Source organism: Rhinopithecus roxellana, chromosome 3 (genome assembly GCF_007565055.1).
Source record: "Rhinopithecus roxellana isolate Shanxi Qingling chromosome 3, ASM756505v1, whole genome shotgun sequence".
Lineage (NCBI taxonomy): Eukaryota > Metazoa > Chordata > Mammalia > Primates > Cercopithecidae > Rhinopithecus > Rhinopithecus roxellana.
This window is the reverse complement of record NC_044551.1, coordinates 122,202,185-122,223,969: the sequence shown is the minus strand read 5'-3', so window position 1 is coordinate 122,223,969 and position 21,785 is coordinate 122,202,185. Positions and strand designations below refer to the sequence as shown.

The following is a 21,785-nucleotide window of genomic DNA, read 5'->3' as shown; positions in this document are numbered from 1 at the left end:
GTCTATATCTCTGTTTTGGTACCAGTACCATGATGTTTTGGTTACTGTAGCCTTGTAGTATAGTTTGAAGTCAGGTAGCGTGATGCCTCCAGCTTTGTCCTTTTGACTTAGGATTGTCTTGGCAATGCGGGCTCTTTTTTGGTTCCATATGAACTTTAAAGCAGTTTTTTCCAATTCTGTGAAGAAACTCATTGGTAGCTTGATGGGGATGGCATTGAATCTATAAATAACCTTGGGGAGTATGGCCATTTTCACGATATTGATTCTTCCTATCCATGAACATGGTATGTTCTTCCATTTGTTTGTGTCCTCTTTGATTTCACTGAGCAGTGGTTTGTAGTTCTCCTTGAAGAGGTGCTTTACATCCCTTGTAAGCTGGATTCCTAGGTATTTGATTCTCTTTGAAGCACTTGTGAATGGAAGTTCATTCCTGATTTGGCTCTCTGCTTGTCTGTTACTGGTGTATAAGAATGCTTGTGATTTTTGCACATTAATTTTGTATCCTGAGACTTTGCTGAAGTTGCTGATCAGCTTAAGGAGATTTTGGGCTGAGACGATGGGGTTTTCTAAATATACAATCATGTCATCTGCAAACAGGGACAATTTGACTTCTTCTTTTCCTAACTGGATACCCTTGATTTCTTTCTCTTGCCTGATTGCCCTAGCCAGAACTTCCAACACTATGTTGAATAGGAGTGGTGAGAGAGGGCATCCCTGTCTTGTGCCAGTTTTCAAAGGGAATTTTTCCAGTTTTTGCCCATTCAGTATGATATTAGCTGTGGGTTTGTCATAAATAGCTCTTATTATTTTGAGGTACGTTCCATCAATACCGAATTTCTTGAGTGTTTTTAGCATGAAGGGCTGTTGAATTTTGTCAAAAGCCTTTTCTGCATCTATTGAGACAATCATGTGGTTCTTGTCTTTGGATCTGTTTATATGCTGGATTACGTTTATTGATTTGCGAATGTTGAACCAGCCTTGCATCCCAGGGATGAAGCCCACTTGATCATGGTGGATAAGCTTTTTAATGTGCTGCTGAATCCGGTTTGCCAGTATTTTATTGAGAATTTTTGCATCAATGTTCATCAGGGATATTGGTCTAAAATTCTCTTTTTTTGTTGTGTCTCTGCCAGGCTTTGGTATCAGGATGATGTTGGCCTCATAAAATGAGTTAGGGAGGATTCCCTCTTTTTCTATTGATTGGAATAGTTTCAGAAGGAATGGTACCAGCTCCTCCTTGTACCTCTGGTAGAATTCAGCTGTGAATCCATCTGGTCCTGGACTTTTTTTGGTGGGTAGGCTATTAATTGTTGCCTCAATTTCAGAGCCTGCTATTGGTCTATTCAGGGATTCAACTTCTTCCTGGTTTAGCCTTGGGAGAGTGTAAGTGTCCAGGAAATTATCCATTTCTTCTAGATTTTCTAGTTGATTTGCGTAGAGGCGTTTATAGTATTCTCTGATGGTAGTTTGTATTTCTGTGGGGTCAGTGGTGATATCCCCTTTATCATTTTTTATTGCATCTATTTGATTCCTCTCTCTTTTCTTCTTTATTAGCCTTGCTAGCGGTCTGTCAATTTTGTTGATCTTTTCAAAAAACCAACTCCTGGATTCATTGATTTTTTGGAGGGTTTTTTGTGTCTCTATCTCCTTCAGTTCGGCTCTGATCTTAGTTATTTCTTGCCTTCTGCTAGCTTTTGAATGTGTTTGCTCTTGCCTCTCTAGTTCTTTTAATTGTGATGTTAGAGTGTCAATTTTAGATCTTTCCTGCTTTCTCTTGTGGGCATTTAGTGCTATAAATTTCCCTGTACACACTGCTTTAAATGTGTCCCAGAGATTCTGGTATGTTGTATCTTTGTTCTCATTGGTTTCAAAGAACATCTTTATTTCCGCTTTCATTTCGTTATGTACCCAGTAGTCATTCAGGAGCAGGTTGTTCAGTTTCCATGTAGTTGAGTGGTTTTGATTGAGTTTCTTAGTCCTGAGTTCTAGTTTGATTGCACTGTGGTCTGAGAGACAGTTTGTTATAATTTCTGTTCTTTTACATTTGCTGAGGAGTGCTTTACTTCCAATTATGTGGTCAATTTTGGAATAAGTGCGATGTGGTGCTGAGAAGAATGTATATTCTGTTGATTTGGGGTGGAGAGTTCTATAGATGTCTATTAGGTCCGCTTGGTGCAGAGATGAGTTCAATTCCTGGATAACCTTGTTAACTTTCTGTCTCGTTGATCTGTCTAATGTTGACAGTGGAGTGTTGAAGTCTCCCATTATTATTGTATGGGAGTCTAAGTCTCTTTGTAAGTCTCTAAGGACTTGCTTTATGAATCTGGGTGCTCCTGTATTGGGTGCATATATATTTAGGAGAGTTAGCTCTTCGTGTTGGATTGCTCCCTTTACCATTATGTAATGGCCTTCTTTGTCTCTTTTGATCTTTGATGGTTTAAAGTCTGTTTTATCAGAGACAAGGATTGCAACCCCTGCTTTTTTTTGTTCTCCATTTGCTTGGTAGATCTTCCTCCATCCCTTGATTTTGAGCCTATGTATGTCTCTGCATGTGAGATGGGTCTCCTGAATACAGCAGACTGATGGGTCTTGACTCTTTATCCAGTTTGCCAGTCTGTGTCTTTTCATTGGAGCATTTAGTCCATTAACATTTAAGGCTAATATTGTTATGTGTGAACTTGATCCTACCATTATGATATTAACTGGTTATTTTGCTCGTTAGTTGATGCAGTTTCTTCCTAGCCTCGATGGTCTTTACATTTTGGCATGTTTTTGCGATGGCTGGTACCGGTTGTTCCTTTCCATGTTTAGGGCTTCCTTCAGGGTCTCTTGTAAGGCAGGCCTGGTGGTGACAAAATCTCTAAGCATTTGCTTATCTGTAAAGGATTTTATTTCTCCTTCACTTATGAAACTTAATTTGGCTGGATATGAAATTCTGGGTTTAAAATTCTTTTCTTTAAGAACGTTGAATATTGGCCCCCACTCTCTTCTGGCTTGTAGAGTTTCTGCCGAGAGATCTGCTGTTAGTCTGATGGGCTTCCCTTTGTGGGTAACCCGACCTTTCTCTCTGGCTGCCCTTAAGATTTTTTCCTTCATTTCAACTTTGGTGAATCTGGCAATTATGTGTCTTGGAGTTGCTCTTCTGGAGGAGTATCTTTGTGGCGTTCTCTGTATTTCCTGAATTTGAATGTTGGCCTGCCCTACTAGGTTGGGGAAGTTCTCCTGGATGATATCCTGAAGAGTGTTTTCCAACTTGGTTCCATTTTCCCCCTCACTTTCAGGCACCCCAATCAGACGTAGATTTGGTCTTTTTACGTAATCCCATACTTCTTGCAGGCTTTGCTCATTTCTTTTTCTTCTTTTTTCTTTTGGTTTCTCTTCTCGCTTCATTTCATTCATTTGATCTTCAATCGCTGATACTCTTTCTTCCAGTTGATCGAGTCGGTTACTGAAGCTTGTGCATTTGTCACGTATTTCTCGTGTCATGGTTTTCATCTCTGTCATTTCGTTTATGATCTTCTCTGCATTAATTAGTCTAGATGTCAATTCTTCCACTCTTTTTTCAAGATTTTTAGTTTCTTTGCCCTGGGTACGTAATTCCTCCTTTAGCTCTGATAAGTTTGATGGACTGAAGCCTTCTTCTCTCCTCTCGTCCAAGTCATTCTCTGACCAGCTTTGATCCGTTGCTGGCGATGGGCTGCGCTCATTTGCAGGGGGAGATGCGCTCTTATTTTTTGAATTTCCAGCTTTTCTGCCCTGCTTCTTCCCCATCTTTGTGGTTTTATCTGTCTCTGGTCTTTGATGATGGTGACGTACTGATGGGGTTTTGGTATAGGTGTCCTTCCTGTTTGATAGTTTTCCTTCTGACAGTCAGAAGGACTGTCTGTTGGTCTGTTGGAGATTGCTTGAGGTCCACTCCAGACCCTGTTTGCCTGGGTATCAGCAGCAGAGGTTGCCGAAGATAGAATATTGCTGAACAGCGAGTGTACCTGTCTGATTCTTCCTTTGGAAGTTTCCTCTCAGGGGTGTACTCCACCCTGTGAGGTGTGGGGTGTCAGACTGCCCCTAGTGGGGGATTTCTCCCAGCTAGGCTACTCAGGGGTCAGGGACACACCTGAGCAGGCAGTCTGTCCGTTCTCAGATCTCAACCTCCGCGTTGGGAGATCCACGGCTCTCCCCAAAGCTGTCAGACAGAGTCGTTCGCGTCTGCACCGGCTCCCGCTACTTCCCCTGTTGGTCTTCAGCTGTGCGCTGTCCCCAGAGGTGGAGACTACAGAGACAGTCAGGCTTCCTTGAGCTGCTGTGAGCTCCACCCAGTTCGAGCTTCCCAGCAGCTTTGTTTACCTACTTAAGCCTCAGCAATGGCGGGCGCCCGCCCCCAGCCTCGCTGCTGCCTTGCGAATAGATCGCGGCAGACTGCTGTGTTAGCAGTGAGGGAGGCTCCGTGGGCGTGGGACCCTCCCGGCCAGGCGTGGGATATATTCTCCTGGTGTGCCTGTATGCTTACAGCGCAGTATTGGGGTGGGAGTTACCCGATTTTCCAGGTGTTGTGTGTCTCAGTTCCCCTGGCTAGGAAAACGGATCCCCTTTCCCCTTGCGCTTCCAGGTGAGGCGATGCCTCGCCCTGCTTCAGCTCTCGCTGGTCAGGCTGCAGCAGCTGACCAGCACCGATTGTCCGGCACTCCCTAGTGAGATGACCCCAGTACCTCAGTTGAAAATGCAGAAATCACCGGTCTTCTGTGTCGCTCGCGCTGGGAGTTGGAGACTGGAGCTGTTCCTATTCGGCCATCTTGCTCCGCCCCCCCTTCCTTCCTTTCTTTCTTTCCTTTCTTTTTCTTTCTTTCTTATTTCTTTCTTCTTTCTTTCACTTTTCTCTCTTTCCTTCCTTTCTTCTTTCTTTCTCTCTTTCTTTTCCTTCCTTCTTTCCTTTCACTTACTTTATCTCTTTCTTTCTCCTTCCTTCCTTCTTTCTTTCCCTCCCTCCCTCCTTCCTTCCTATTTCTTTCTTTTTCTTTCCTTCCTCTCTCTTCCTCCTTCTTTCCTTCCTTCCTTTCTTTCTTTTCTTTCTTTCCTCTCTTCCTCCCTCCCTCCCTCCTTCTTTCCTTCCTTCCTTCCTTCCCTCCCTCCTTTTTTTCCTTCCTTCCTTCCTTTCTTTCCTCTCTCTTCCTCCCTCCCTCCTTCCTTCCTTCCTTCTTTCCTTCCTTCTTTCCTTTCTCTTTCTTTTTCATTATTTCTTTCTTTCTCCAACCCTTTTAAAAAAGTAAAACCATTTATAGTTCACAGGACTGTTCAAAACAAACCTCACAGCCCAACTGTTGTAATTTGAATGACCCTGAACACTGGCAAATATTTAATAAATAAAATAGATCCGATATCCATCGTGAGGCATGTAAAAAGAAAGAGCCACTAAACTGAACAATGACAAAGGATGACAAATGGTGTTTAAGAAAAGTTTCGGTGTGTGAAGAGGTCCTGTCTACAACCACACTTCACATACATAAGTTAATCCTAAGAAAATAGTAACAAATATAATCAAAGTCTTACCTACAGCCATGTGTGTAAGAGCAGAAATTGAGAAAATAAATATAGAATAATAAGGAAACAGTTAAGTAAACTATAGCATGTTGTTAGGAGAAAAAAATACCCATTAGTGAAGGAGTCGGTACAAAAATATTCATATCCTGGGGGAAATGTTGCAAATATACTGACAAGCAGATTACCAAAAAAGCATGGAAGCTAAAATGATATTTTTAAGAACATAGAAATAGGAAAATCAAGAGTAAAAACAGTACTTATATATCAACTCTAAATTGTCTGTGAAACTTATTTTATGAAAAATGCTATGATTTTCTAAAAACATATGCCTATTTTTTCTGGTTAAAAAGGTAATGCAGGCTCATTATATAAAATGTGAGAAATTTTTAAATGCACAAAAATAATCTGTCTTATCACCATATGGACATAATTCTTTTTGCTTATATCTCATTCCAGTCTCTTCCATGTATACAAGAATTATACAGTGTAATATATAAAGATTTCGATTCTGTTCTTTCACTTCTTCTATGATCAGCTGTTTTTCCCATATTGCATTATATTTTATATGGATTTTATATAAAATTTTATAATGTAAAATTTTACAATTTTATACATAATTGTATAATAAAATATTTGGTTCCTTTTTATTTTTTTACACTATAAATATTGGTAAACAGCAACTGGATGAAAAAAATCTATGTGCATCAGTCTTCTCGTAGAATCACTTCTTGAATCACTGGCTTAAATAAACATTATAACCATATTTGGGATTCTTGATGTATATTGTTTAATTACTGTTTTAAATGGCTACAACAACTTATAATTACACCAGCCAGTTTATCACAATGACCTTTTCCTACATTCTCATCATCATCAGACATTTTTTTCTCTCGTCTTTGCCAATTTTATGGGAGGAAAACACAAAACATTTTTTTTGAACTTATTTACATTGGCAAAACGCTGGTATATTTACAGGCAGGAAGATTAAAAAATATATATATCAGTATGACCCTTATCCACAACTGTTTTCTCCATAAATAGTTTTTCAGATTACTTCAACAGAATTTACCATAAAAGAATAATCAGAATGTGCATACATGCCTTTAAAACCACTTACATGTGAATTTCTAAGTATTTTGTATATGAGTTCTTAAATGACGTTTTGGTTAAAAGTATCTTCCCAATTTCTAATGCTCCAAAAAAGGAAAATGAAGGGTTGCAAGTGCTCCTCTTCTTTACCACAGCAGAGCATGAATAAAGAATTTTAAGGAGGCAGAGGCCCTAAAGGTTTGCAATTAACTGGATTCTGTAGGTGTAGATCTAGAAATAGTTATACTTTTTTGTTTGTATGCCAGATTTCAAAGAATTTACAAATGACTCTATGTATATGCAAACCCATTTCTGTTGTGATGCCCTTTTTATATAATGCCAATAATTTCATATTTCCCACTGAGAGATTACAAAGTGTGATTACAGTTTGTCCAGATGCAGCAACCCAGTCATCAGGATTGCTTCTATATCTGAGTAACTTTCAGCGGCCCAGGATCTCATGAATAGCAAATGCAGAATCAAGTTGAATGCTTGAAATATGACTACAACTTGAATTGTGAAGCTAGATACCTGATTGTGTCCTGAATGTAGTATTCGATATATAATAACTCAAAATAATTTCATGTGCTGCCTATATATCTTCACTGTGAACAGATCACATCAAATTGAAGAATTCAAATTTTTTTAACATGAGGGAAACAATACAGAAATGATCTAATGAAATTGTTTCATTCTGGTCTGAAAAGAATGCCTCCACAAATGTTCTTTCCTGACATGTAGTGACACATTAAATTTGGGGTGAGCTACTCTTTTAATCTACATTTCTTGAAATCTGGTAATTTGATTTTGGATATTTAAATATGACTTAGCTCATTTAAGCATATATGTATAAAGTTTTTTTTTCAATGAATGTGGACTTTTGAGCCACTGTGTTAGAATTCTTAGCAATTTGTTCTCCTATTTTTAATGGAACTACTGAAGACAATATCCTCACACATGAGACATTCACATACACACTTACAATATATTAACATTTAATATATTGGTCCTCCTTTATCTATAAAGCTTCAGCTTATTCATTACACTGTTATGATGTGTTATAATGCAGCCTGATCAAAATCAGCAGTCATTGTGTTGTTTATGAAAATATATTTCAGATATCTAGCCTTCCTGTATGGAAACACACACACACACACACACACACACACGTGCATGCATGAAACTCTACCACATGTTCCTAGGAAGTAAGCCTCTATTACTACTTGGTTATTTCTTCTTTCAAAAACTGGATGGTTATATTTTGAGAAGACAGATATTTTGTGAAGATACATACACCTTCCCGTGTCATCTGAAACTCAACAGCTTGCATGTCTATCTCTGCATGCCTACTCAGTGTGTGTTTTTTGCCCAGCGTGGGAGACATGTTTGTGAATGGGCCAAGAAATATGCAAACTCAGTAGTCAGGAAGAAATTTTGGCAGATTAAAGCATTTGCAAGACTGTATCCAAGGTAGCTATACATTTCTCTAAAGAACAACAGGGCTGAGAAAAATTTTAAAATTAGATCCAGATAAGAAAAGAAGCTCATGTAAAATTGTGCATAAGAGGTACAGTATAAACAACTGCTAGAACTCTGCAGTCAGCTTAACAATCCTCAGTTTTGCTAGGAGAAAGTCCTTGCGTTGGGAGTAGTGGTTAGTGTTTAGGAGCTGAGCACCTAAAGCTTACATCTAGATTATGTCCCCGTGTTTTGGGAAAATGCTCTCTCCTTTCTTTCCCCTCTGTGCCTCCTGTCATCACATCCCTGATTTTCAGAGTCAGACTGTTTTTTATTCTTTGGCTTGGAGGCAGAGGGTGAAGACTCAATATGCTAGAAAGGAGATTACAAAACATTCAATCCAAGATCTTTTTTGATGAATGATATACATCTATGTAGGCTAAGGTATGTTGTGGTAATAAGCATTTTCAAAATCTCAGTGGCTCAACATGAAAAAAGATTTGTATCTCACTCCTACCTTATGGTTAATATAGAATTAGGGGTTAGGGTGGGGCAGCTCACTGTTGTCATGAAGGGGCCCAAGGAAGCAGAGCTGAGGGGACATGGGAACCAACACACTAGCACTTGGCTCACATATGACTGGCCAAAATTAGTGATATGTCCATGCCTAACATTAAAGAGTACAAGGAAATACAATCCTACCATAAGACCAGAAAAGGAGAACCAGAAGATATGTAAGCAGTCCTACTGGCCACTACAAATGAGAATTCAGAAGTTTAGAGAATTTAAAGCAGTGCATTCTGAGGTATGCACTTTTTTCTTTCCTTTCATTTACTGTTTTTGTTTTTTAAAGGAGATATATGTTTGGTGGGCATGAGTAACGTGATATAGGTTCCTCAAGCCACCCCAAATCCTCAGAATGCTTGTTTCCCAAACATTACCCTCAAAAGGCCTGATTACAATTGTCTGTGCACAAAAAGTGATCGAAATAGTCACAACAGTTGACTGTTCACAAAAGAACAATCACAATAGAACAGTCACAATTTTAGAAGCTTCCAGCCTACACTAAGCATTAGTCACAATAAAAAGGTTAGACTATTACTCATATGACTTAAATTTTCTAAATGAAAGATGGCATGATCATAAGGCAAAGAATATTTTATATTAAATGGAAGTTTTAAATTTCACAAAGAAACTATCAGGATCATTTCTTTCCTAAACAAATATGAATTTTCTGATCTGTAATTCCCTTTCTAAAAATACTAATTTTAATTTATTTTCCAATGACACTGATCAATTTTATTTTCATAAATATATAGAGAGATACATTTTATGAAAAACACAAAATACATTTTGTTGAATGATTCAAGATGACACTTATTCAGACTGATCACAAAAGTTCATGTTGCCCCAAGACCTAACTCACTTCCTATACAAGAGACTATAAATCAGAATTATCGTCAATGTTTACATGTATGATTCAACAGCCAGTAGTAGGTTTTTTGGATGGTATGGCGAGATAGAATTGTCATTACCTACTTAAGTAATATATCTATCATCACTCACTTTTTCTACACCGTCTTTCAGCCTTCTTTAAGAGGATTTTGCCTCAACAACCTCAGGATTTTGCCTAGGCAATCTCAGTTACTTCCATCTCTTACATAGAACTTAGATGTGGTTAGCTGTCTTTCTCATTAGACGTTGCTTTAAAAAAAAAAAAAAAAAAATACTCCTAATAGCCTGTTGTGCTTATTGAGGTACTTTTGCTCTTCAAACTTCATTAAGTTCTTGTAAGCCCCAATTAGGTAAAAGAACAGCTAATTAGAACAGTCTGTTTTCAACAGACTTAGAACTTGGCAAGGAAGATGATTTCAAGACCTTCTGCCTAACTACCCACCTCTTTTCCCTTGAATCCAAGCCTAAGTATTTGAGACTAGACAGTAAATTCATCCTCATTTAAGTAAATCAAACTAGTCCTGCTGTGATTCACCTTTATTCCATGAAGCCTCTAGGAAGTTATTTATTTTGGAAATATCTTCTACAGCTAGAGAAAATCTAGAGCAGGCAGGAACACGGCTTACATTCATTAAGATTTAAACTGGACCAAAACTATTACAAGTGAAAAGGGTAAGGGGAAAAAATTCAAAACACTGATATGACTTTAGATACTTCATTTGACTGAATTTCCAAACATTTTTTAATCTAATTTCAGCAGTGAACAATTATCACTAACTTTAATAATAGAAAATACTAATGCAGATCATCACAGGTACTTAACAAATGCTTGGCGAAGAAATAAAAAAAGACCTTCATCTATACATGGCAATATGACTGGTGCCTAGACAGCATGGAAATATGTTTTAGAAAAACATTAAACTATAAAAGAAATCAACATGTGCTAAAGTTGTCCACTGAACAAAAATACATATTTCTTTTTTTTTTTTTTTGAGACGGAGTTTCGCTCTTGTTGCCCAGGCTGGAGTGAAATGGCACGATCTTGGCTCACTGCAACCTCCGCCTTCTGAGTTCAAGTGATTCTTCTGCCTCAGCCTTCCCGAGCACAGCTGGGATTACAGGCACCTGCCACCATGCCCGGCTAATTTTGTATTGTTAGTAGAGATGGGGTTTCTCCATGTTGGTCTGGCTGGTCTCGAACTCCTGACCTCAGGGGGTCCGCCTGCCTCGGCCACCCAAAGTGCTAGGATTACAGGCGTGAGCCCCCACATCCAGGAACCAAATTATATATTTCTTTTTCTTTTTTTTTTTTTTTTTGAGACGGAGTCTCGCTCTGTCGCCCAGGCTGGAGTGCAGTGGCCGGATCTCAGCTCACTGCAAGCTCCGCCTCCTGGGTTTACGCCATTCTCCTGCCTCAGCCTCCCGAGTAGCTGGGACTACAGGCGCCTGCCACCTCGCCCGGCTAGTTTTTGTATTTTTTTTTTTAGTAGAGACGGGGTTTCACCATGTTCGCCAGGATGGTCTCGATCTCCTGACCTCGTGATCCGCCCGTCTCGGCCTCCCAAAGTGCTGGGATTACAGGCTTGAGCCACCGCGCCCGGCCCAAATTATATATTTCAAATAAAAGGAAGTTGAAGTCTATGTTGTATTATGATTGTTAGTTATATCCCACAGACATACTTTGGTGTATATAGAGAGGGAGATTATTGTGCTTAAAATTAAAGTTGTAAGCTTTCAAGCAAAGTTCAATTACTGTTAAAAAACAAAACAAAACAACAAACAGCCATTGTTTTGGACTATGTATTGATAGTCCCAATTGCCTTCTTCATATATTCATTCTATAACACTTACAAATATGCACATTACCTAATCTGGAGTCATAACAGAGATCAGTGTGAAATTATTGAAGCTAATTTGCTAAAACTTTGAAGTTTGCAAAGACTCGCTTTTCCAAATATAATCCCAACACTTTCACTCAATTGTAGCCTAATATACCTTCATGAGTAGAATAGAGATGGTCTGGGTACACAATCCCAGTTTATCTTAGACTGCAGATGGTAGGGAGTTTCTGTTTCTGCAGTTAAAATAAAATGTTTGGCAATTATAAATTACAGCTGTGCTGTACTTTCCAATTAAAATTATTTGTGCCGGGCGCGGTGGCTCAAGCCTGTAATCCCAGCACTTTGGGAGGCCGAGACGGGCGGATCACAAGGTCAGGAGATCGAGACCATCCTGGCTAACCCGGTGAAACCCCGTCTCTACTAAAAAATATAAAAAACTAGCCGGGCGAGGTGGCGGGCGCTTGTAGTCCCAGCTACTCGGGAGGCTGAGGCAGGAGAATGACGTAAACCCGGGAGGCGGAGCTTGCAGTGAGCTGAGATCCAGCCACTGCACTGCAGCCTGGGTGACAGAGCGAGACTCCGTCTCAAAAAAAACAAAAAAATTATTTGTTTTTCCTCTCAAAATATGTATATGTCCATTGAAGAAGTTACAACCAGATAATGTGAATGTCTTTTTTCAGATGCTGCCACTGAAAACAATCAGGATGCCAGCAGCCTATATTTCATGCATGTCCTATGTTATGCTAGGTACCACAATACATGAAGAATTAAAATCCAAACCAAAACAAAACAAACAAGAGAAAGCACTGCCCAACCATTCACAGAGTTCAGTCTAGATGGGGAGACGTAAGTCAAATAATTAAAAGACATGAGATGAATAATAAACAAGGTAAGAGCCAAATGTGATGGGAGTCCAGAGAACAGAGTAACTTATCTGCATTGGAGATTCCAAGAAGGCTCACAGAGAAGCTGACCCATGGACTGGGGCTCAAATAGAGACAGCAATGGGATTTGAAGAGACGCATTCCCTGATCAAAGAATTGCTTATGCAAATGCCCAAAGTGAAGAGGAAATATGGCATATTTGGGTAGTCTGGGTGCATAAAGGGGCCAGTCTGAGTTCAGGCTACGAAAGGGGTCTGGAATTCCATGGAGACTTCGAGACTACACTGTAAGCAAAGAATGGAAATCTGAAATAACCAGAGCTGATTCCTGGAAACTATTATGGTGGCAGAAAAGGTTTTTTCTTACATTAAAGAGAAAAAAGAAAAGTAAGGATGGCGGGGTCTTCTGAATGATTAAAAGCAATAAAAATGATGTGTAAATTTATCACCAAATAATAGGTAACTACAGAATAAAATACATTATCATTCAAACAAGTACTGTGCAAAGTTACACTTTTTTTTTGAGGGACCAGATAACAATGTAATTTGGATACCAGTAGGTAGGCATCATTTACTTTTATCCTTCACAAGCATGTGGCCATGATTTACGATAACAGCATGGGCCCAGTGGGCCAAATCTATTCTAGGAATTAATTATGACACTACTTAAGATTGAAACGTCTTCAAACTAACTCTCCAAAATAATTTTTAATGCAATCGATGTACTCTTAAACAACATGTATCAAAAAAATAGCCATAAATATGTCATTTTGTATAAGGAGAAACAGTAGACTCTCTCTAAAACACTTTAAAGTATAATTAAAACCCCAAATTTGTCCTTTAATTTAAATTACTCCAAAAGCAAATTTCAATGACTCACCATAAAATTTTAATTTTATTCACCAGTGATATGTATTTACCTGAGAGAAACTGCATGTGGCCCATATATCTCTCTCACTGCTGACAAATCAGATTCTAGTTGTGGGTGCTTGTGCAGTTCCCCATCATAGTTCACCTGATGAAAAGGGATAATTTAAAAGTGTCTCAGAGGAGAAGGGAATCAAAAACCTAAGCAGCCTTTTGAGATAGGTCTCCCTGTGTGTTTTGCCATGGGCATTTTTAGCTTCATTAAAGTAATATATTCACTAATATCCTTAAGTTCACATATGACTAGAATAATTGATTATGGTTGGAACTTAAAGTTAGTTTATATTAATACAAAGAAAAAGCAAGTGTAAAAAACTAGTGAAGTGTCTGGCAGATAATCTAAAAAACTTCTAGAATGAAGATCAAGACTAAAGAAAATCATTTACTTCCCCTCTGTAAGAATTAGTAAACAAAAATCAAACAGGAGTGATTTTGCATAATGTTAAAATGTTATATTGGTAAATGAATCATTTTGTTGGGAAAACTATCTCATTACTAGAAAGACATTCCTGGAGAGAGGAAAGCCCGTTTTATCATATCATCTCTCTGTAGCCTTGCACATGCTTGATTGACAAATTACTAATTTTTCATTCTGAATAAATAAATTTACTTGCATTATTTTACATAATTTTGGCTTTAATGTCCTTCTTTAACATATTACCCTCCCATTATACTATCCAACTTATAAAGCACATTTGCTCAAGGAGTTTATAGAAATAGAACCACATATTATATAGCCACACCCTAAAATCAATTGCTCAGTTTTAAATTTTAGCATTATCCTGTAAACTTCTGATGAGTTCTTCTATATACGTGGCTAGGCTATTCTCATATATTTAAATTATGATGATTCTTCATAACAATTTTTCAACACCAAGAATTCAATGGCAATGAATACAAAAAACAAATGATGAAGATGCTCAGTAATTTCGGCCCATCAAATTTAATAAAGGTTAACCAGCTTCTATTTAAAACTAACAATATACACTTTTATTACAAGTGTCATTATCTCAAAATAGTGACTGAACACAACATGCTTAAGAAATTCAAGTCAAAAGCATAATAAAATGCTATCTGTAAAATCTCTGTAATGAATTAAGATGAACTTCAATGTAAATAAATGATTACAATTAAAAGGACTGCAAGGGAAACTTAATTTCTAAAAATAGGTAGAAAATGTGCAAAGATAAATTATATAGATTTTCTAGTTAGTTACAGAACCCTGAATAACACACAGGTACCTTAACTCTCAGGCACAGATTACCACTAGGACAACATGGCTATTAGAATTCTAAGATTAGGTATTTGTAGGACCAGGTTTCCTTACCTGCCCTCCGTAATAAAATTCTTCGGAATCATTGTCACCTTCAGAATCTTCCTCCACTGTACTATTCTGTCTTGACTCCTTAAAATAATAAAGTAAGAAAACAATTTAATGATCAAATTATTTTATCTTTCTAAAATAGCAAGTGGCTATAATAGGCAGGTCTTGAGCATATATTATGGATTTTATATATAAAACACTCTTGGTGCAGTATAACCCCAAAACAAAAGGTAGTGGGAGACAAATGGCTTTGTGAGTGTACTCAGCAGCACATCTGTTTTGAAAATTCTCTTTCACTGATTTTATAGGAAATGCACAATTCAATATTTGATGTATATTAAAAACTTATGTATAATCAATTATACCTTCAGTTTTGCTCTGATAAAACATTTGGCAAGCTTATACTAATTCAATTTTATTAAAAAGCTCCTCAGCATTATTTGTCCCAGGCTGTTCTCACTTCCTCTGCCAACTCTAAACAATGGTATGAAAAAAAAGAAACTTTAAATGCAATAATATAAAGTCAAATTATGAAAATAAATATGAAACATATTATGAGAACTTTTGATACACAGAAACTATTTGTTTCAGAATTCAGATTTCAACAGGGTATTTAATTTAATATACTTCAACTTGAAGTTTGAATTTCTAATTAACTGAACCACATCTGCCATGTGTCTGAAGTACAAACAATGAAAATTCATGGGGGTATTCCTATCACTGGCCCTATTAACACAGGAGAAATGTAGGTATTTGGACACAGGAATCCATTCATCCAGTGCTTTGTAACCATCCCTAAACTTCTAGACTTAATTTCAAGTTCTTAAGGAAAACAAACAAACAAAAAAATGTGCAAAAGAAAATTTGGGTTTTATAAAATTCTAACCATTTTTGGTTTCAGCAAGCCTTTTGTTCAACCAATAATTCTCAATGTGGATAAAGAAGGGAACAATGAATGGTGCAACACTAACAGGAAGAAGAGGGTTGGATCAAATGCATAATTTTGAAAGCAAAGAATTGCTGGTCCCATTGCACTCATTTTGTTTGTTTAATATCCTGATATTTATTTATAGATTCAAATAAAGTATTTGGAAACAGAAAGAAAAGATGAGCTTGTGTTTTTAAATACTGACAGAAAATAAGACTATGTACACCCTCAGTGTCACTTTGGCTAAAGAAATCATCTTTTAAAATTTTAAGGATCCCATCAAAATCATGTATAGCCATGTGTACCTATAAATCAGTTACATAAGTGTTCCTCAGTTAATTACATTGTTTGATGAAAGAATACAGAATAAGTTAAGCTTTATATACATTTTATTTAGAGTTAAACCAGACATTTCTTTCTATGATTTTAAAGGGAACTTTCTTCTCAAAGTTAATTTTAGGCCACTTCCTATCATAACAAACACCCCTGAGCCATTAGTTTGAGTTTCATTCACCATATACCATTTTAGTCTCACTAATGATGCTATTAACTACACATACCCAGTAAATTTTAAATGTATCTATATTGTTTCTAGAAAATAAAAAATATAATTTACATACCTCCCCATTTTCCTTTTGTAATTTGGATTTTATGGATAAGCAACAGTTAATGTCATTTGTTTTTCTTAATTCTGAAAGAAAGTTATAATTAAAAAATATATCATGGTATTTAGTATGCTATTCACCAAGCATTCATGAGTTTTGGTATAAAACCACCCTTTAGGTGATTCCATCTCCTTCGAAAATGAATTAAGAGATATTTTGAAATCACGTCATGTTGAGGAGTTACACAATATGCAAGCTATTCTGATTTTTCACTGTGCAGAAAGATGTGATTAAAATAAACAACCGCTTTACAAATTCCTTCAGCTCTCACTCTATATTTCATGGTATCTTCATTGCTGTTAAGTGTGCTTTTAAAATATTTAGTCTGTCATTATGTAAGAAAATATTTTTACAACAGCAATGTCAGCATAATACATTTAAACAGAACTTTTTAAAACTACTTTAAATTTATGCGTTTACAAAATTGTTAAAAAATATACTTTAGATAGAAAATTTTCATGGAGACTGGATTTACAGATACGGAAGATAAATATCTGTTACTGGCTAAATGAAACAAACAAACAAACAAAAAGGATAATGCAATTTAAAAAATTAACCTAGAATAAAAAATAATATTACTATTACCTGTTGCTATTCTATGAAAAATTACTGGTATTGGCTCTGTAGTAACTAGCACATCTTCATCATTCTCTGAACTTGACACATATGTATTATCTGCAAAAAAAAAAAAAAAGGATAATTAAAGGCATAAGTTTAAAAAATACATCCTTTATAAAAATAATAGCTAATTTATATGCACATCACTTTAGTTCCAACTCTCATAAAGCACACACTACTGTTCTGATTAAACTCAAAAAATATGATAAAGTAAATTGCAGATTTATTTGTGAAGTAATTGTAAATAGTCTCTTTAAAGACATTTGTATCTCCTGGTGAAATACAGATTTTGAATAGAGACTATCCAGGTACATCTCTAATATCCCTTATGGAAATGAATCATTTGGATGCAACTCGGTACTTTAACTCACTGGACAGGGTCCTTCCCAATATTAGCGTCTACTATAGGGAGCAGGGTTAGTGAGTAGAGAGAGAAAACTAAAGAAAAGCACTTGCTGCAATTAAAAAAAAAAAAAATCATTAGTGGGCTGGACGCGGTGGCTCACGCCTGTAGTTCCAGCTCTTTGGGAGGCCTAGGCGGGCGGGTCACTCGAGGTCAGGAGTTTGAGACCAGCCTGGCCAACATGGTGAAACTCCCCATCTCTAAAATAAAAAAAAAAAAAAGAAAGAAAGATTCATTATCAAAACATTCAAATATCTGAGCTGAAGACTTTGTTGTAAATCATACCTTTCATATTGCTCTAATACATATTTTAAAACTGATAAAGTCTCACAATTATCATTCTTTCATGAATTAAATTATCTACATGCATTATACCAGTTGAGTGCACAGAACACTAAATCAGTCCATAGAGTCCTTAAATTTATTATTCACTATTTGTTTCCTCTTAAAAAAATAACATTTTTATGAGTTTAGCACTCTTTCTCTGATGAATACAGGTCTCCAAGTGTATGGTAATACAATTCCTAGGTATTTATTTTTCTTTGCTCATTGATGATTGCAAGGCATCTCTCAGAAGAGCTTTTCAACACACACTTCATCAATTCATTAATAATGGTCCTATAATGCACCCATCAATGACCTACTAAATAGTATAAAATAGCACGAACACATAATAGAAGCATGGATCAATTTCTGCTAGGAAAAATTAGCTGTTCTTATGACACAGTGAATGCACATTAAAAGATATTTTTGAGCCCAGTTTTCATAATATTGTGTCAGTACAGAGAGAACACAATTTTTAATTAATACATCTCTAAGTCATTATTTCCAAAGAAACATCTGTAGCATTCTTAGACCCCGAGTAATGAGTGAATGATAGTGATCTGTATGTACAGATTAGCTGCAAAAGATTGCCAACAGACCTAAGGCTTTAACAGTCAGGGAGCTAAGCAGGAGTGGATATGAATTAGATTTGAGACAAAAGACGTTTGCCTCATTATTTTGATTAGTGCAACCACAAATTTTGCTTTATTTAGTTTTCCAATATTTTCACGGAGGATATGAGGTTTTCATGCTTATTGAGTGGGACCACAGATTAAGAAACAGGTTTAATATAAACTTAATTATCTCATTAGTTGAGACTTTGATCACTTATCTAGAGTCGCTTCTGTTGGGAACCTCATACTTTCAGTATCAAAAACGCCTATTAGAGTCAATTTTTTATTTTTTTATTTTTTATTTTATTTATTTATTTATTTATTTATTTATTTATTTATTTATTTTATTTTTTTTTTTTTTTTGAGACGGAGTCTCGCTCTGTCTGCCGGGCTGGAGTGCAGTGGCCGGATCTCAGCTCACTGCAAGCTCCGTCTCCCGGGTTGGGTTTACGCCATTCTCCTGCCTCAGCCTCCCGAGTAGCTGGGACTACAGGCACCCGCCACCTCACCTGGCTAGTTTTTTTGTTTTTTGTATTTTTTAGTAGGGACGGGGTTTCACCGTGTTAGCCAGGATAGTCTCGATCTCCTGACCTCGTGATCCGCCCGTCTCAGCCTCCCAAAGTGCTGGGATTACAGGCTTGAGGCCACCGCGCCCGGCCTAGAGTCAATTTTTTTTATTATGTCTTAAACCCTCACTCAGAGTCTCACTGATTTGAAGTCGGTTGCTACTTAATATAAAACCTAATTATCTGTTTTCCCTGTGCACAATGGATTCCCTGGAGCTAACATTTAGGAGAGAAAGAGTATTAGAAGGGAGCATTAGAACAACAGAAACAAAAGCTGGCCACCAATTAGAACATACAGAAGAATCCGTAAGGTGGATAGCATCATGCAATTTCACAGTATCATGGAATGACAAAGATTTTACTAAAACATCAAGAGGCAAGTTAATTAAGACATTATGTTTAACAAAACAGGGGAGTGAATAACTAAATAGAAAGGATTTTCTATCAAAATGGCTTTACGTAAAGTGTCAACACTGGAAGACAGTGAGATTTGATTCAAGAGAATATAATTTGGTGACTATATGTTGTATAGGCTAGACAGCATTACGCCTTCAAACATAACATTTTCTAAGAGATTCTGTATGGTTTGTATTTTGATTAGTGTTTAGGTATTAGAAGACATGTAATTTCTTATTTTGGCTTAATTTACCCCAAATAAAAATGTTTCCAGGTTTCATGATATTATTTATTAAATTGCCATTATTACATAATAGGCCAGATCAGATCACAGAGATAGACCCAATTTATGATCAGAAACATAGGACAAGAAAGAAAGCACATCAGATCTAGAAGCTGGTTCAATTATTTGAAAGAATTCACTTTGCTCTGAATTCAAAGCACTCTGGTCCTTGGCTTTTCCTTTTTGGAAGATTTTTGATTACTGATTTGATCACTTTACTGATTATTGGCCTGCTATTATTTTATGATTCAGTCTTGATAGGTTGCATGTCTCTAGGAATTTATCTATTTCTTCTACTTTACCCAGTTTAGCAATCCTTTTAAGATCCAGAGGAAATGGAATCAGTATCTTGAAGCGATATCTCCACCACCATGTTCACTGTGGCATTATTCACAATAGCTAAGAAGTGGAAACAACTTAAGTGTTCATCAATGGATGGCTGCATAAAGAAACTGTGGTACACATATACAACAGAATATTACATTCAGCAACTAAAAAAGAATGAAATCCTGCCATCTGCAACAACATGGATGAACACAGAGGACGTTACATAAGCCAAGTGAAATAAGCCAGACACAGAAAGATAAATACTGCATGATTTCACTTCTATGTGGAATCTAAATAAGTTGAACTAGTATAAGCAGAGAGTAAGAACAATGGTGGCTAGGGGTTGGGGGACACAGGGAGATGCTAAAGGGTACAAACTTTCAGTTAAAGCTATAAAATCAACAAGTTCTGGGACCTAATATATAACATGGGTGGTGATGGATATGTTAATTAATTTGATCGTGGTAATCACTACATATGTATACATACATCAAATCACCATATTGTATACCTTGAATATATTCAATCTTTGACAATTAAATATTTTAAGATTTAGAAAAATCTAGACACTACTGCCAACTAGCTGTTGATCTCCTTTAGCCTAAGCCACAGTTATAGCTATAAAATGAGAGGTTTGCACATGATCTTTGATGATCATCCCATCTGTATGAATCCATTCTGTTGGCTTTTTGTTGTTGCTTAATTCCTTCTAAATCTTCCTCAAATTATTTTGACATTTGTAAAAATAACATATTTGTTTACAGGAGAAAGTGGAGTGTAAAAAGTTTTAAAGAAAGGACTTAAAGTAATAGAATGAGTAAGTGACAGAATAAGAATGTTTTTAAACTCAAATTCCTTCACTGGAATTCTCCATCTTGACTTCTAAGCTCCCCCCTTTTTTTTTCTGAAAACCTCTGGGGACAGTTAGATTTTTAATGTGTATGTTTTATAGTATTTAGTATTTCTTAAACTGTTGCTTTTATTCTGCTTCAAATACAGCATCATTTAAGTCAAGTCATTCCATCCCTCACTGCTATATAACTTAAGATAAATAATTATAACTCTAAAAAATAATTATATTGAGTTCATGTTACATTCTCGATATTTTTGCTGAATTTTCTATATAATTTCACCTCATCCCCTACTGCAGTCAATTATTTTCCCTATTTTAAATACTAGGAAACTAAGGCTCAGAGAAATTAAACACTTTGCTCAAATTACTTATTAATTACCTATACACTAGCAAGTGGTAAAACTTGAATCTGCCTAAATCCAAAAATCAATGTTTTGTCACTATACCATGTGCTTTTCTAAATATGGAAAGTATTGTCACTAAAAAGTTGCAATATCTTATAAAATATAAATGCTTATTAGGTATAAAAACAATTATATTTTCAGGGCTGTAATTTGATATAGACTGTATAGGATTCTAATTCTCACTAAAGAGGTTTATTCACAAGTTATACCTAATGCTCAAGTATATCATGTAGGTCAAGACTCTTTGGACTCACAGGTAGTAGAGGATCCAGAAAGTACCCCTTCATTCCTCTACTAGGGATAAGAGAGTCCACTCCCAACAGTAGGTAAGCCTTCCCAATTAAAAGTGGAAAGAGAAAATTAAAGAGTTCTGCCATTATAGCAGAGCCAACCTGTGACTTGTAATACACACAACTATTGTGTAATCCATTCTCTTACATTAACAAAAAAAAAACTGTCTTCAGTATAAAATACACAAAGAAGTACAAGTAAATCAGAAGGCTGCTCTATTTCTTCACTTAATCGTGAACAGTCAACATACTTAGTATTTCACTTATATACATGCTATTATGTATGCTGACTCAATAAAGACCCTCTAAATTTTCATTTCACTAAAACTATGAAATAAATTTCAATAGATGGCACAAGTTAATTAATAGATCACAATTATAAAAGGACAAATCTGTTCCTAGGGACATAAGCTAGAATGATGTAATCTTGACTTTGGAGGATAATACTGATACATTTTCATAGAGCAAAGAAAATTTCATATGTTCAGACTTAGATGATTAGTTAATTACTGATCCAAATAATCCAGGAGAAGGTGGCGGGGGGGGCTAAGCTATATTATTAGAAGGAATTAATAAATGTTATATCAAGATTACTGCATTTA

General features: G+C 36.4%; 1 protein-coding gene across 6 annotated transcripts in view; it reads right to left on the bottom strand.

Annotated features, from left to right (window-relative positions):
• Positions 1 to 21,785, bottom strand: part of PARP8 (poly(ADP-ribose) polymerase family member 8) — a 206,259-nt gene that overhangs the window by 85,327 nt on the left and 99,147 nt on the right. For all 6 annotated transcript variants that reach the window (XM_030926745.1, XM_010364404.2, XM_030926743.1 and 3 more), the window contains exons 5-8: positions 16,691 to 16,780; positions 16,061 to 16,131; positions 14,516 to 14,593; positions 13,182 to 13,276 (exon numbers count right to left, since the gene is read on the bottom strand). In XM_030926745.1, coding sequence (XP_030782605.1) covers positions 13,182 to 13,276; positions 14,516 to 14,593; positions 16,061 to 16,131; positions 16,691 to 16,780 — 334 coding nt within the window. The remainder of the gene's footprint in view (positions 1 to 13,181; positions 13,277 to 14,515; positions 14,594 to 16,060; positions 16,132 to 16,690; positions 16,781 to 21,785) is intronic.